This window comes from Harpia harpyja, chromosome 13 (genome assembly GCF_026419915.1).
Source record: "Harpia harpyja isolate bHarHar1 chromosome 13, bHarHar1 primary haplotype, whole genome shotgun sequence".
NCBI classification, from domain to species: domain Eukaryota; kingdom Metazoa; phylum Chordata; class Aves; order Accipitriformes; family Accipitridae; genus Harpia; species Harpia harpyja.
The window spans coordinates 25,164,355-25,179,003 of NC_068952.1; the positions used below are offsets into that span (position 1 = coordinate 25,164,355).

Genomic DNA, 14,649 nt, shown 5'->3' on the forward strand with positions numbered 1-14,649 from the left:
CAGAGGTATTTGAGGTAGGGGTCCATCAGTAGCAGTGGAAGCAAAGAGGGGCTGGAAAGCTAGCTTCTTCATAGTATTCGCAGATTAGCTATGATTTGAACCTGCTAAAACAAAGAAGTTAAATAAGTTATTGGTCTCAGACAAATTGGTTTCTTTGCATGAAATGAAGGGTACCCTACCAAACTGTTTGTTCCAGCTGGGTGGTGGTCTCTGCAGCATGGTATTTCAGGCTGGAGAGCCTGGGGGTGCTGTAATTGTCTGCCTTTGAGCAGAATTAGTCCTCAGCAGGATCCCTGAGTGCTGGTGCAGAGACCTGTCCTGGAGGGCAAGAGCCAAGTCCTGCAGTATGGCCCTGTCATTTGTTTCTAGGCGGTGTATTAGAAAGAGGCTTTTGGAACCATCTTTAAAACAGGTTTGAGCTTTTGAACACAGAAGCCTTTCCAGCCAAGCAGAAGTGGGTGGCCTTGTGGATAAAATGTGGACCATGACTCTGGAAATTGGGGGTTAGTTTCAGGTTCTGACAGACAGTGAAATATTTAGGGGAAGTTGCTTTGTTTTTCTTATTTCCATTTCCTATCTGTAAAATGAGGAGATGCTTCCTTTACCTGTTTTCTGTGACCTGTAAACTCTCTGTCTGTGAACCACTGCACATAAAGCAGCAGGGCCTTGATCTCTGCTCTAAACTTTTTAGTATCATAGTTCAGCAGTAGCTTGTGTCCCAACAGAGATGAATACAAACCTGAAGGGATGGGCTATTAGAGGAGCTGCACAACTGTCAGCTTTGCTTCTGACTAGGTTCTGATGGCTCCAGTAAGTTTTGCTTTGGAGAAATTAGGGGGCTGTAACAACCCTAGTGGGAACACCTCTGCTCTGGGTACAACTGACCTGAACTTGGCTGACCTCTTGAGGGGAGGTTCTGCCCCAGGATTGCTGCACCTCTTTCCATTTGGCTGCATGTTGATCTTGCCAAGTGCTTCCCTTGCTGCCGTCAAGCTGGCTGGGGCCTGCCCAGCACCTTCTGAAGGTGCACTGTGCTCTCTCATTAATGGAGCTGAAGCTTTTTCTTTCCCACAGGTCTCCCTCAGCCTCTGCTGGAGCTTTATGACTCTCCTGTTTACAAAACGGTCTTAGAAAGGATGCAGGGCTTCTTTTGTACCCTGTACGACAACTGGTAAGAGCACCAGATATCCCCCACGCAATCCAACATTGCACAGCTGGAGCACTAGGCTACTGCTGGGTGCTGACTTCTTCTAGAGTTAGACTTTTCATGTGAACTGTATCCTCTAATATCCAAGTATGAGCTGCAGTGGTGAACTATACTCGGTGGTTGTAACCTACCGCATACACATGGAACACAGTCACTGGAAAAAGTACCTCAAAATGTGGATCTGCATTTAGCTCTTCTGCAGTTGGGTAGTCGGACTGGAGCACTTATCTGATATCCTGACCTAGTTTGTCTCTTTGCCACTTTTAATCGTGTATTACAATACATCAGCACTTGAAAGTGCATTTTAGTGCTTAAATGCTTAATTCATTGTCCCTCTGCAGGTATCCCAGAAAAAAAGAGATACTGTGCTAAAATTCCTCTACAGTATTTGTTTAAGAACATGGCGATTGTCTAATCTCAAGATGATAGTAGACAGACTTGCAATTAACTTGTTTTGTTGTTGAAGTTTCCACATCCTGGGAAATGCAGGCCCCTCCATGCAACAGGATTTCTACACCGTTGAGGGTCTCGCCACTCAGCTCCTCAGCTCAGCTTTCATCAACCTCAACAACATTCCTGATTACAGACTCCGTCCCATGCTCCGTATCCTTCCATCACTGTCTCAGGCCAGCTAGGGAGGCTTTAAATACATAAATTGAAAATGTGCATCATTTTCAGTACAGCCAAGCCAAAGAAGGGTGATTGAGGAGGTGACAAACAGGGATACACCTGGTGTGGATAAGGTGTGAGCCTAGGAGGGCATGAGCAGAAACAGCATGGGGTCAGAGAGAATAAATGTAAAGGATTTGTGTGGTCCCGGAGGCACCATGAGAGGTGGGTAGTGCCTTCTGGGGGGGAAAGGGGGCTTGGATAGTGCAAGAGCTTGGCAGTAGGGTTTCTGACTAGACATTGTGCTTGTGTGGGACACCATCTGGGGTTCCCAACCCACTTTCCAGGGCTGGATGTTCAGTCTCACAGCTAGGAAGTGGGTGCTAAGCACCTTCAGCTTTCTCAGCTGAACTGTTGGGGAAAGGGGCTGGATACTTCATGCTCTTGGTGTATAGAGATGCCACTTGTTAATTCAGGGCTATGAGAAGATGGGCTTTGAGGTGTCTCTGTCGCTTGGCCTCCCAGTGGAATGGGCTGGTTTGGGCAGTGTGCTGCAGTCTCCCTAGCAGCTGGCCGTATGTGCTGGATCTCTTCCTTAACCGGTCTGTGCAGGTGTGTTTGTGAAGCCCTTGGTACTCTCCTGCCCTTCAGAATACTACGAAACCCTTGTCTGCCCCATGCTGGGACCACTCGTTACCTATCTGCATGCGGTAAGAAAACAGCTTGTTCAATGCCTGTTCCTTGGCAGCCCAGACTCCTTGTAGCAACTGGCAGCAACATGTGAGAATGTCTGTCTCTCCAAAGCCAGCAGAGACAAAGGCAGAGCTATGATGCTTAATGATTTTGATGTTGTTTAGGGGGAGCTTTTGAGGTGCATTGAACCCTGGCTGTTGCACAGCACCCCTTCCTGTGAATTCAAACCTGTGGATATTAGCTCCTCAACCTTCAGCCCTGAGAATTTTTGTGGCGTTTTTTTGCCTGTGTCGTCTCATTTTTGTGGCAGCTCACTCAGATTCCTACAGCCAGCACAGCCACAGTGTCTTCAGCACAGTTGGAAGCAGTTCTTGTCCCATTCAAAATGGGGCTTGTCATGAGAGCTGTGTTTAAATTTCTTGTGCTTCTATCAGCAGCTATCACTTGGGCCTCTTTTCATTGTGTCCAGCATGGCTCCTTAGGGAGGTATTGAATCTTCCCTTTTGTCTTGAACAGAGGTTGTCTCAGAAATGGCAGGTGATCAACCAGCGAAGCATGCTCTGGTAAGCTTCTACCCCTTGATATGAGGGGGGAATGGGGAGTGGGATGGAGCTGTGGTCTTTTACGTGGCCCTTTGCCCAGGGAACAGCCCTGTCAGCAAAGGGCTGGAAAACACTATGTTGACCTTGATGGTGACTCATTCCCTGTGCTTGGGCAGAGGGAGTGCTTTAAGACATTGGCTCCCTTCACACTAAAACCTGTTCTCCTCAGTGAGGATGAAGCTGCAGATGACAACCCTGAGTCTCAGGAGATGCTTGAGGAACAGCTGGTCAGGCTGCTGACCCGAGAAGTCATGGATCTCATCAGTAAGTGAAATCAAGCTAGGTCCCCTGGGATATCTGGGAAGTTTGCCCTGGAGAGGACAACAGGAATTTCCAGTGTGCAGTAAAACTTAACTATAATGGCCAGTAGTATTTAACATAATCCTCAGAAGCCAGGTATGAGACAGTTAACCCTGCCAAAATCTTAGCTAAAACCTAGTAAGAGGTCAATTAACAACCTTCAGAAGAGAGTTTCTTCCTTTTGTTTTGTTAGCATTTAGGGCTTCATGTCTTTGGCACTGTCCCTGTAGAAGTCCAGTCCTCCTTTGGAATCTGGGTTCTCCCCTTCTGTGCCCTGGAGCCCAATACAGGACATGGATTTGTGGACAACCTGAGTGTAGAGCAGTTTTCTTGCTGGTAATTGCCATGTCTCTAGCCAGACAGAAGGGAAGAGTCCCTCCCCCAAAGCAATCTCCCTTTGTGTTCCCTTTCTCCAGTGTCATGTTTTTGTCAGCATGGCTTTGAGCAGAGAAGCTGGGAAAATTGATTCTGCGTAGAGATTACAGAACCTCAACCTTCTACCTCCTTTCTTGATTGGCCTTGTTGCCTTAAGATGGTGTTCATCTCAGGTTATTCAAATGGTTTTGCACGTTCCTGGTTCTCAGTAGTTTGAAGCAGACACCGTGCAGCAGGTGCCACTGTGGGAGGATGCTGTGGATGGAGTGTTTGAGCCTTCCAGGTAGTGCAGTATTCGGCTTTTATACTGGGCTTTCAGATTCTTCAGATACTGCGTAAAAGCTGGGGAAGCTTGAAGCTGCTGTGAGCCCATGAGTCTGTAGGATAATCTCTGCATGTTCTGAAGTAGCATCTTCCCTTTTCTGCCCCTTTGACCTGCAACTGTTTTTGCAGCTGTTTGCTGTGTTTCTAAGAAAGGTGTTGAGCATAACACTACTGCTGCTGTAGATGGAGATGGTGAGTAAATGCCTACCTTTGTCTTTCCTGCCTTTGGTGTATACAAGCACTTTTCCCATTTCTTCATGCATTTCTTGAGGGAGAGGCTGGCCTGCTGCTGGAAGTTTTGTGTGAGGGGTATAGGTTTGCTAAGAAGCCTTCAGGTTTGTCCTGCCCAATGTATCTGGGGGCCACAGAAAAACCCTATCTAGCCTAGGAACAAATGTGCTGTAGGGTTCACAGGTAGCATGTTGGAGCAGCTGATTCTTAAGGTACCAAGAAGAGGGCTGAGGAGAAGAGGGATGTGCATAGTCTTCCCGAGAGCTGGTGGTAGCTAGTTGGGTGCCCTTCCTGCCCCACAAAGGGTGGGTGCTTTCTGCTTGGAGAGGGATGTTCTGGCAAGCTGCGCCAGCATACCGATTCTGTATGCTGTCTCCTGGCTCCCAGCTTAGTTCTTGCTGTGCCTCCCTGTGTCTCCCTCAGTCCTTGGAAGGCCATGTTCACAGTGCTGCCTTTGCTCTGCTCTGCAGATGATGAGGCGATGGCCACAGAGGTGACTCCACCTGCCAGCGCAGAGCTCACTGAGCTCGGCAAGTGTCTAATGAAGCAAGAGGTAAGAGCATATGCTCCGACTTCCACTATCCTTTCTCTGTACTCTTTGTCACGCTTGCCTGTGGTGCAGCCAGGTGCTGCTACAGAGATCTAGGCTGCTGGAGCATTCCCCAGTGTGAGAATCTTCTCTTGGGAACATAGGTGTTTGTTTAAGGGCCTCCTTAATGGCTGCAGAAGCCACAAAGCAAATGGGGGTTGGGATCCAGTATAACATGCAGCTACAGAGTTTCAGCTCTTCTGCAGGCAAGGCCCAGGGCATTCAGCCCGCCAAGGTGTTCCTTGGCTCTGCCCTCATCCTGGGCTCCAGCCTTCATGAGGAAGAACTTCACCCAGCAGCTCTTTTTTTCTCTAAAATCTGCCAGAGCTGGCACAGGAGCCACAGTGTTAACACAACCCACTGTGCAGAGTACCTTCATCCCAATACCTCTGTAGCCCTCCTTTCCTGCGGATGCCTCACAAGCTCTTGCAGAAGCTTTCGCAGTGACTTGAGAGCAGCAGCTGATGGGAGTCCCTGGATGCTTCAGGGCCTTTCCAGGGGAGATGAAGGGAGCAGGTTTGCTTGACATTGGTTCGTCATGGCTATGATGGTGCACACTGGGTGCCTTTGAGTACCTTCAGCTGGAGCAGCAGCAGCAGGATTCTCGGAAGATAGCCCTAAGAAGCTCCTGCAGAGCACCTGGATTGCTTCTTGGCTCCCTTCAGGTTTGAACCCTGGAGGTGGGAGATAGTTCCTCTGACTGGTTTCCCTCCCTGACTCCTTTTCAGGATGTTTGCACTGCGCTGCTGATCACTGCCTACACATCCCTCTCCTGGAAGGACACCTTGTCCTGCCAAAGAACCACAACACAGCTTTGCTGGCCATTGCTCAAACAGGTACCTCTGGGAGGAAGAAGGGATTAGTTCTGGCAGGGTTGGGAGATGAAGCTCTGAATGTAGTGAAAAGCATGGCTGCTTCACCCCTGGGCACCTTCTCCCTTGGGAAGACTGAGCTGCTGCAGAAAGGCAGTCATGTATCGGTATCCTGCTTCCATGCTGACAGTGCCTCTTCCCCAGGTGCTTCCAGGAAACCTCCTGCCCGATGCTGTGTCCTGGTTTTTCACAAGTGTGCTGAAGGGCTTACAGACACATGGGCAGCACGACGGCTGCATGGCAGCTCTTGTCCACCTGGCTTTCCAGATCTACGAGGCCTTGGTGAGAAATTCTGCTCTTTATCCAGCGAGGTTGGCTGGGGAGTGGTGGAAAACTAATCCCATGCCCCCCTTGGTAAGGGCAGAGGAGCCAGTGCCCCCCGAGGAGGGCAGGGCTGCTCTTCTAGCAGAGCTGCGTTAACTGTACTTCTCCCTGCAGCGCCCTCGCTACGCTGAGCTGAAGGCAGTGATGGAGCAGATCCCAGACATCCAGAGGGACTCTTTGGAGCAGTTTGATTCAAAGCTTCTGAACCCAACACTGCAGAAGGTGGCAGACAAGCGCCGGAAGGATCATTTCAAGCGCCTCATCACAGGTTGCATTGGGGTAAGTGATATCCTGGAGGAAAACGAACCTGTTTCATTTCACACCCATACCCTGCTGATGTGATGGGGCAGCCAGGCTGCCTGCCTCTCCCCCGCTGCCTCCCTTCCCAGACAGGAGGCTGTTGCAGCATGTTCTCAGTGTTTGTTCTGTCTGTCTTCAACTTGGAGCTACAGCGGGGATGGCAGCACAGACTGAGCAGCCCCTCCACCAATGACTTAACTGAGAGGCAGGGGGTACCTTGCCCAAGGGTGCCTTGGGGGTACAGGGTGTTAAAATGTTTGAATGAAGCTGCTAGGTGGGTGCTGGGCTTTTGTGAAGATGGTGGCGTTGGAGCCTAGCGGCATTGAATTAGAAGCTGGGGAGCTGGTGCACTGGTGATTACCTCAGTGCCTTGGCACTTGGGAAGGACCAGGCCTGAGATTCCCCAATATGCCAGCATGGGGTCCAGGCCTAGGGATTGCTCAGAATCTGGGGTCTGCCTCTGATCTGCAAGCAGGCTGCCCCTGAGCCAGGTGGGGGCATGAAGGCAGTAATGACTGATGCCTGCCTGTCTGTCCTCTGCAGAAGCCCCTCGGGGAGCAGTTCCGCAAGGAGGTTCATATCCGGAACCTCCCATCTCTCTTCAAAAAGGTGAAGCCATCATTGGAGACGGATGTGCTAGAAAATGAGGATGGAGAGGGCCTCACTGCACTCTTTGAGCCCTGAGCCTGGGATGCTGCAACCATCTCCTCCCCTACCTTATATTTTGTCTCTCCTCATAGTAAGCACATTAGATTCTCCTTGTCATCGCCTCCACAAGCATATGTCTGAATAAAGCCCCTTATGGGTCATGTCCCATGCTCCTCCCTACACTGGGATGGGGCCTGTGGTGGCATTTGAACCAGTCTATTAAGCTTTCCCTGATTCCTTCCCCTCCCCTCCATTGGAAGAACATCTTTAGACTTCTGCTTCTCTGCAAGGTGGGAGCTGAGCCCATAGACTCCATTAGGTAAAGCCTGGTCATCCTGTAGCCTTGGGTCACTCTTGCTCCACCTCTTCATCCCTTGGGGTTTAAGATTAATGCAAAAGCCAGAGTAGTGCACCATGTGAAAAGGGGCTACCCTAATCTTCCTCTGGGTGCTAGTAGCCAGGCTTTGTAGGGAACACATCAGACACTCCTGTCATGCCTGTCAGCACTTGTCCCTAGTGGACTGGTATTCTCATGAATCCGTTTCCCTCCAGGATGCTGAGCCTTGGGCTGAGGGCTGTGTGCCAGGAAGCCTAGCAGTGCTCTAGGATCTCCCTTGAGATCAGCCTTTCTAAGGTGCAGCTGCTCTCTAGAAAGAAGCAGACACTGTCATACATATATATACATATATGTATGTACATATACATGATCGTACAGCTTGTTCTATCCAGAGCCAAATGGAAGGCTTTTACTTTGTGCTGGCCTTTCTTGGACATCTCTCAGGGGGAGCAGGACAGATTTTTTTAATTATTTTTTCTTTTTACCATGCCCTGTAGACTAGAACATGGCCAGTGCAGGGTACACAAAATCTGGACCAATATCTGAAGCACCTGCAAACCAAAAGGGATCTCCTCACCCTGTTGCTGTGGAGGTGACAGTAGCCTGTGTTTTTACCCAGTCTGGTACTTCTTGGAGACTTGCATGGTGGGGCAGGAGGAGTGGGATTTATACTACAGTTTACAGGGGCAGCCAAGTCAGAAATTGGGTTTTAGATGAGGTGGGACTCTATCAAACCACTCCAGTCTGCAAAGCTGGTTCTTCTTACATGACAAATGGTTCACTCGCTCTATCCTAGCGCTAGCACAGGAGCTGAGAGGGTCTGTCCAGAGCTAGCTGGCAGTTTTGCCATCCGGGAGGCAGAACAAGTAATAAACTGTGGTGGGTGGAGAAGGTTGTGTCTCCACTTGGACGGACTGGACAGAAAAGCTGGGGTTGGGAGGGGTGGGAGTGCAGAAAGGAAGAGCAGGCCTTGGGAATCCACTCACCCTCCTGCCCCTGCTGTTCCACTAGTACCCTCCACTTTCCTCCTGGCCTCAAACTTTTTTAACCTCTGAGCTAACATGGCTGCTGGCTCTAGCAAAGGCTGGGTGTATTTATTGTGTTGTCATATTTTTAACATTCTGTGACTTCACGCTAGACACAAGGGGTTTTTTTTAAATGGTTTTTAGAACCTTTTTTGTAGGAATGTTTAAATCCGAAGCTGTCTCTGAACTGGTTGTGTTACACCTCTGAATGTCAGTAAAGCTATTCCAGTTTCATACACATGGTGTCATGTTTCATTTTTATTCTTTATCTGTTTCAGTCCGATCTGAGGCCTCTGCTCTGCCCAGACTGCCTTCCTAAGGATTGTTCAGCACTCCTTATTCCAGCTACCAAAAAGGGAGCACCTTTGCTGGTAGTCAACATACATTATCAGGGAGGGAAAGAACCATTCCAGACTACACAATTAAATTAGAAGGCAAGGGGAGAATTGAATTTTAAAGTATTTATATGTCATTCACAGCTGCTTTATATTAATTCCCCAACAGCTGCTAGGTCCCAGTTTATGGCTTGAAGGGTACATGTTGCCAAAGCAAAACCCTTTGGCATGGCTATGCCAGGGTATGTATGTCCCATAAGCAGTATGGGAAATATGTGAAGCAATAGCACGAAAAGGTCCATACGCTACTGAAGTAGCCCCCAGGCCCAACCCTAGCTATTGCTGGGAGGTGCAATGTCTTGTGATAGTGCTGTAGTTTAGCCATAACTCTCTCAGCTGACCTTTTCAGTAACATAGGAAGGTGATGTAGCTATTGCTTTTGGTCTCTTCCCTCAAGTAATGAAGGTTGTGTGAAAGGTCTCTCTTGCAACAAAAGCAGAAGGCCTCAAAGAGGTGGGCCTGAACAAAGTCAATGTAAGTTTTGTTACAAAACATTTTTCCAAGGCCCCAGCTGTAATCCAGCTCAGCAAGGAAGCTGCTTTAGCTTGTTAGAACTGAAAGGATCCAGCTAGGAATCGCCGTCTTTCAAATGGAGTTGACACCTAAATGGTGTTGATTAGGAACCAGCCACAGTCCAGAGGAAGAGGAGCTTTTCTATGCTTACGCTGGCACTGGGACTACACCCTGTGTTCCTCATACAGGTGAGGCATGTACTGCACAGCTGACCTGTCTTAAGTTTCAAGCAAGGAAAAAGCCCTGGGGAGGCATCTTAGCTAAGGCTGGCAGGAGCTCTAAACCAGGAGGTACAGACTACAGGACTTCAGCCTAGCTCTTGGGTTCCCAACACTCCCTTCTAAGGGTAGGTGGATGAATGAGACCCTGTGGGAAGAAGTCAGCAGCCAAGGTCCCTGCAAGCCTGCTGAAAGATGAGGTGCAGGAGTCAGCAAGCACCGCTGTGAAACACTGACAGCTCCCAGAACAGCCCTGACAGGGAAGCAGCCAGTTTCCGCAGCAACCAATTACTAGCTGTCTTGAAAAAAATCTGGAAGCAGGGCATGGGTTTGCAACACTATAGTGACATGGGACAGGTTGGGATTGTAGGAGGATGCCAAGCATACCTCTTCTCTACAGCATATCCAACCAAACACCTGTTAGGATGTTTACAGTATAACTATATCCAGTGAAACAGGTAGAGAAAAAGTATGATTTGCTACACTAAATTCTAACCTTGTAGTGAGGATTGACTTAAGCAACTGGGCCATACCAGTACTCCCCACAAGTTCCAGTTCCTTCATCAGCTTGTCAAGAGAGACTTTCACAAGCTAAGACCTACCCGGTGCCGAGTAACAGTAGTGCTCACCACTGAGACTAACTTGCCAGTTCTCCCAGGCTTCCCTGGGTGGAGACAAGCCTTTGTCGCTTGCCCTCCACCATTCAGTCCTGCTCCAGGGTCAGCCCAAAGTACAGTCAGTCACTGAAAGGGAGAACAGAGTAGTCAAATCTAACACCTGGGAAGAAATGCCTTACCTTGAGATATTTAAGAAGGGACAGTCTGTCCTGACAGGGAACGTTTTTAAACCCCACCTTTGTACAGAAAAGCCCAGTACTGTATCATAGAATCATTTGGGCTGGAAGAGACCGTCAAAGATCATCTAGTCTACACGCCCCTGCCATGGGCAGGGACATCTTTCACTAGATGAGCTTGCTCAAAGCCCAGTCCAACCTGACCTTCAACACTTCCAGGGAAGGGGCATCCACAACTTCTCTGGGCAACCAGTTCTAGCATCTTGCCACCACCTTCATTGTAAAAACTGTCTTATGTCCTATCTAAGTCTACCCTCTCTCAGTATAGAAACGGTTGCCCCTTGCCCTGTCACTACAGGCTCTGGTAAAAAGTCTTTCTCCATGCCCCTTTTTCATATTGAAAGGCCACAATAAGGTCTCCCCGGAGCCTTCTCTTCTCCAAGCTGAACAACCCCAACTCTCAGCCTTTCTTCATAGGAGAGGTGTCCCAGCCCTCTCACAGTACAGCCTTTCATTTACCACATTAGCTACCCCTAAGCTGCTTTGAGACACCTGCAAAACAGTCCTGCGCTGACACTGACTTGTTAAATCTCACTGACTTGCTGTGAAGTGCTTTGCTGCCGTACCAGTCGTCTTCACACACTGCATACAATCTAAAATAAATGCTATTATTCATCTTTAGACCCGCTGCCACTTTCTTCTCTGCATATTATGGTCTCACAATTGTCAACAGCACAGAAGGAGACAGATGTAAAGCAAAGCCTTTATTTTAGTGCATCTCTTCACTGAGACTCATTACGAACAGAAAACAAATTCAAAGACATGGTCCTAGGACTCCTAACAAGCCCGTCTCAAACCTCTTGCCTATGGAAGAGGAATCACCCCTGCAGGCAGGTACAAGGCCAGAACAGCAGTGCAGGGATATGCTTCCCAACTACAGCCTGGTCACTCCATAGGCACAGAGTCCAGCTCATTCAAGAAGCGCTGACACTTTCCCATCAGGATCTTGATGGCTTCACTCACCAGCACATCTGGAGGCAAGATACCCGTTGACTCCACTGAAACTGCACAGAGACACAAGTCAGCACAGCCGCTACGCAGCTTCAGCCAACACCTGGCTCCAGGACCTCTGTCCCTCATCTTCCCTTTACACTCTTCTGACAAGCCAGATCTTCACAGCCAGAGAAGAGGTTACATTTGCCGGCAGGAAGCACAAACACATTCAATCCCAAAGCAACACCAAACCATAACCTCAGTAGTTACCCACTGGGATATGAATGTATGAATGCTGATGATGTGGGGAAGAAGGGGGAGGCAGAAACCCAGCTATACATGCTGGTCAGTCTCTGCTTGTTTGGACAAACCACAGCAGAGCTCTATGTTCTGGGGAAAATGGAGCACTTACAGATGTAATGGTTTCGTACTCTTGCCAGGTGCACAAGGTTTTTCAGACCCTCATGACGGAAAACTTCTCTGCTGAACGTGTCCAACCGTGCATTGGCTACTCTTGCCACCTTTTTACCTAAAGGGGAAAAAGATGAAACGAGATGGGCACCTGCAGCAGATGGGTGCTTTGTGGTCACAGCGGGTACTTACACTGACTCAAACATGCACTCCCCCATCAGCGAAGGCAGTGAAGCTACCAATATAAAGAATTAGCACACCCCCAACATGAAACTCCAACCTGACGGAACTGGTCTTCTTGAACAGTTCCAACCCAAACACAAAGCTTGTATGCACCCCTGGGCAGGACACAAGAAGTCTTCTCCACACAGAGCTGCTGGAAAGAGCAAGCTCACTACCCAGTCCTGCAGACAACTGAACAGCAATGGAAGCTGCAGTCAGCAGCTGCAGAGCTCTGCGGACAGGCACCCAATGCCTTAGCATTTCAGGGAGATCCCAGTTCATCACCCAACACATTTGCATGTGACAGCCACTCATCTATAAAACCAGGCTCAGCATAGCATGACCAGCTGCTGATTGGCAAGGCAACATCGCAACATGGTTTTGCCTCTACAAGGTTTGGCTCTATACTCTAATCAGTCTCTGCTAAGGCTTGTAAGGAACAAGGCACTTAGAGCAGGAAAAAAGTACCCTTGATATTCTGGATCTCAATGACTCCAGGGGAAAAGCACTTCTGCAACATCTCAGCTGCCTCATCCTCAATAGGCTGCAGGAGAGTGATGTCAGGAAGCAGTCGATAACTAGCTGTGGCCACAGGAGAAAACTTGGCATGATCTTTACCTGCATGAAGAGTTAAGAATCAAGAATGAGGGCAGGCCTCAGGGAATGAGAGTGCCAGAACGCTGGGGCCTAAAGTTCCAGGGGGAAAGCCAGCTCTCCACCCTTCCCCTTCACACAGCTGTGCCCTAGTCCAAGCACTCACACTCCTCCTCCTGCTGCCCCAGGACCCACAACTCACCTATACCCTTGACACAGTGCATAAGCACATCTATTTCCTGGCCAGGTCGCAACAGCGCAATGAGAATGTCATCGTGAACAGGTCGGAAGTCAGCATCTGGAAAGAGGTCTGTCTGATTCCCCAAGGGCACCCATATCATATGTTTACTGTACACTGCGAAGAAAAGTCACAAGCATCAGCCAGCTACTGTCTCAAAACAGGTCGCTGACCTGTACAAGACTGGAGATAGCAAAAAGTAAGTTTAGCAGAATGAGGGAATCGGCTCTCACTGCACACAGGGCTGAGAAAAACACAGCACCCATTTTTAGGAGAGATCTCACCTTTGTGATTGAAATATAGTTCATTAGGATCGGATGATTCCTTGGCTGCCTGAGGGTTTCGACTGCATTTTATTTTCAGCTGGAACTGCAGAGTATCAATTTCTGTGCCTTCTTCATCTCCTGGGAAGGGGAGAATGGCATGAGCCTCTATCGAAACATACTTCTGCTCAGTTTATGTGACCCTGATTTCCTGCTCTGGGGGAAACCTTCAATATTTCTATTTGATCCAAGACTCTCACCTTGGTTTCTATATTCGAAGAGTCGAGGGTCAGCTCGGATAGGGATGAGGCCCAAGCGATGAGCCAGAATTTCATCCTGCACAATGGATGTGTTGTTGTACACAAAGACTTTCTCTATAGCCATCGTTGGCACCTCAGGGAGACAAGAGATCAAGTCAGCATAAGATGACAGTTGAAATACACACCAACAGAATATCCAGCTAGAGTGTCCCTTCTCTCCCATAAGTAATTGCCCTGCAGACTATTTTCAGTGGTATTTCTGCCAAACCAGGCTATCCAATACACCCTTACAGCCAATATACCCCTTCCCGCTTTGGTGTTTTGTTTTTTTTTTTTAAACAAACAATCACAAGAGGTGAAGGGCAGGTTGATCCACAGACAGTACCAACAGCACTCTTAAGAGCAACAAGCGCTACTGCTCATGCTGCTAAGGCCCTAACTCTCTTTGGGCTCGTGGCACACGTGCAGAACGGATTTGCGCTTCTCTTCCAAACCCAGAAGCCGTCCGCACGGCCTGACATAAGGCGGGGTCCCCCCCGCTCCTAGGCCGGCGCCCCCAGACCTTCACTACAGCTCCCCGCACCGCCCCGGCGAGCCTCGGTCCCTGCCCCCGCCCCCCCCGGCCGCCCTCGGCGGTACCTCGGCGAGCAGGATGCGGCGGAAGGCGTTGGCGATGGCGGCGTCGATGCCCACCATGTCGAACTCCAGCGCGCCCTCCTCCTCGCGGATTATGTCCACGCGGAACGCCTGCACGGGCCACGCGCCGCGGGTCACGCCGGGCGCCGCGCGCCGGACCCGAACGCCCCCGCCCCCCCAACCGCCCCAGCCGCCTGCGGCGCTCACCCACCTCCTCGAACCGCCGCCGGTCCCAGGCGTCCTCGTAGCCGGGGTAGTTGCCGGGGAAGTCGGTGGTGTGGACCTGCGAGGAGGCAGACAGGCGGGGCCGTGAGGGGGGCGGGGGCCGGGGCCGGGAGCCCCCCGCCGTCCCGCCGCGCCCCACTCACGTTGCGGACGCCGAACTCGCCCAGCACCACGCGGTCCCGCATCTCGTCGGTGCCCCGCTTGGCCGCCATGGCCGCCGCCAGCGGGGGGCGGGGGGAGGTGGCGCTCCACGCCACGTGACAGGCCTCCGCCCGCCCACGCGTGGCCTCGCCGCTCGCCCGCCGCCGGCCGGCCCCAGGTCCCTGCAGCAGTGCATCCCTCCCGCCCCCCCGCCGCCCGTTCCCCTTCGCTATTTTGTCGTCCCCCCACGCCGCTACGCCCTTCCCCCTCCTGCGCCACACACAAGATGGCGGCGCCGCCCGCCCTCCCTC

At 50.4% G+C, this 14,649-nt stretch overlaps 2 protein-coding genes across 16 annotated transcripts in view; one reads left to right on the forward strand and one right to left on the reverse strand.

The window, feature by feature from the left end:
- XPO5 (exportin 5) overlaps positions 1–8,674 on the forward strand; it is a 31,886-nt gene extending 23,212 nt beyond the window's left edge. For 9 of the 10 annotated variants that reach the window (XM_052805245.1, XM_052805234.1, XM_052805236.1 and 6 more), the window contains 11 exons: positions 1,075–1,171; positions 1,674–1,810; positions 2,429–2,526; positions 3,026–3,072; positions 3,281–3,375; positions 4,240–4,302; positions 4,812–4,894; positions 5,659–5,766; positions 5,947–6,084; positions 6,241–6,405; positions 6,970–8,674. In XM_052805245.1, the coding sequence (XP_052661205.1) occupies positions 1,075–1,171; positions 1,674–1,810; positions 2,429–2,526; positions 3,026–3,072; positions 3,281–3,375; positions 4,240–4,302; positions 4,812–4,894; positions 5,659–5,766; positions 5,947–6,084; positions 6,241–6,405; positions 6,970–7,110 (1,172 nt within the window). In that variant the 3' untranslated portion in view covers positions 7,111–8,674. The remainder of the gene's footprint in view (positions 1–1,074; positions 1,172–1,673; positions 1,811–2,428; positions 2,527–3,025; positions 3,073–3,280; positions 3,376–4,239; positions 4,303–4,811; positions 4,895–5,658; positions 5,767–5,946; positions 6,085–6,240; positions 6,406–6,969) is intronic. The other variant, XM_052805239.1, reaches the window with a different exon arrangement.
- Positions 70–14,510, reverse strand: POLR1C (RNA polymerase I and III subunit C). Of its 6 annotated transcripts, none has more exons than XM_052805267.1 (9): positions 14,341–14,510; positions 14,184–14,255; positions 13,976–14,083; positions 13,337–13,469; positions 13,098–13,244; positions 12,778–12,930; positions 12,450–12,599; positions 11,761–11,877; positions 70–101 (listed from the first exon to the last, which is right to left on the reverse strand). In XM_052805267.1, exons 1-9 carry the CDS (start codon positions 14,407–14,409, stop codon positions 85–87), a joined length of 966 nt encoding a protein of 321 aa, XP_052661227.1. In that variant the 5' UTR covers positions 14,410–14,510; the 3' UTR covers positions 70–84. The 6 variants fall into 6 exon arrangements, with proteins under 6 accessions (XP_052661227.1, XP_052661225.1, XP_052661226.1 ...); XM_052805265.1 differs by lacking the exon at positions 70–101 and adding an exon at positions 11,107–11,419 and having other exon boundaries at positions 14,341–14,509; XM_052805266.1 differs by lacking the exon at positions 70–101 and adding an exon at positions 11,107–11,419 and having other exon boundaries at positions 13,098–13,217; positions 14,341–14,507.
- Positions 14,511–14,649: the final 139 nt, after the last annotated feature.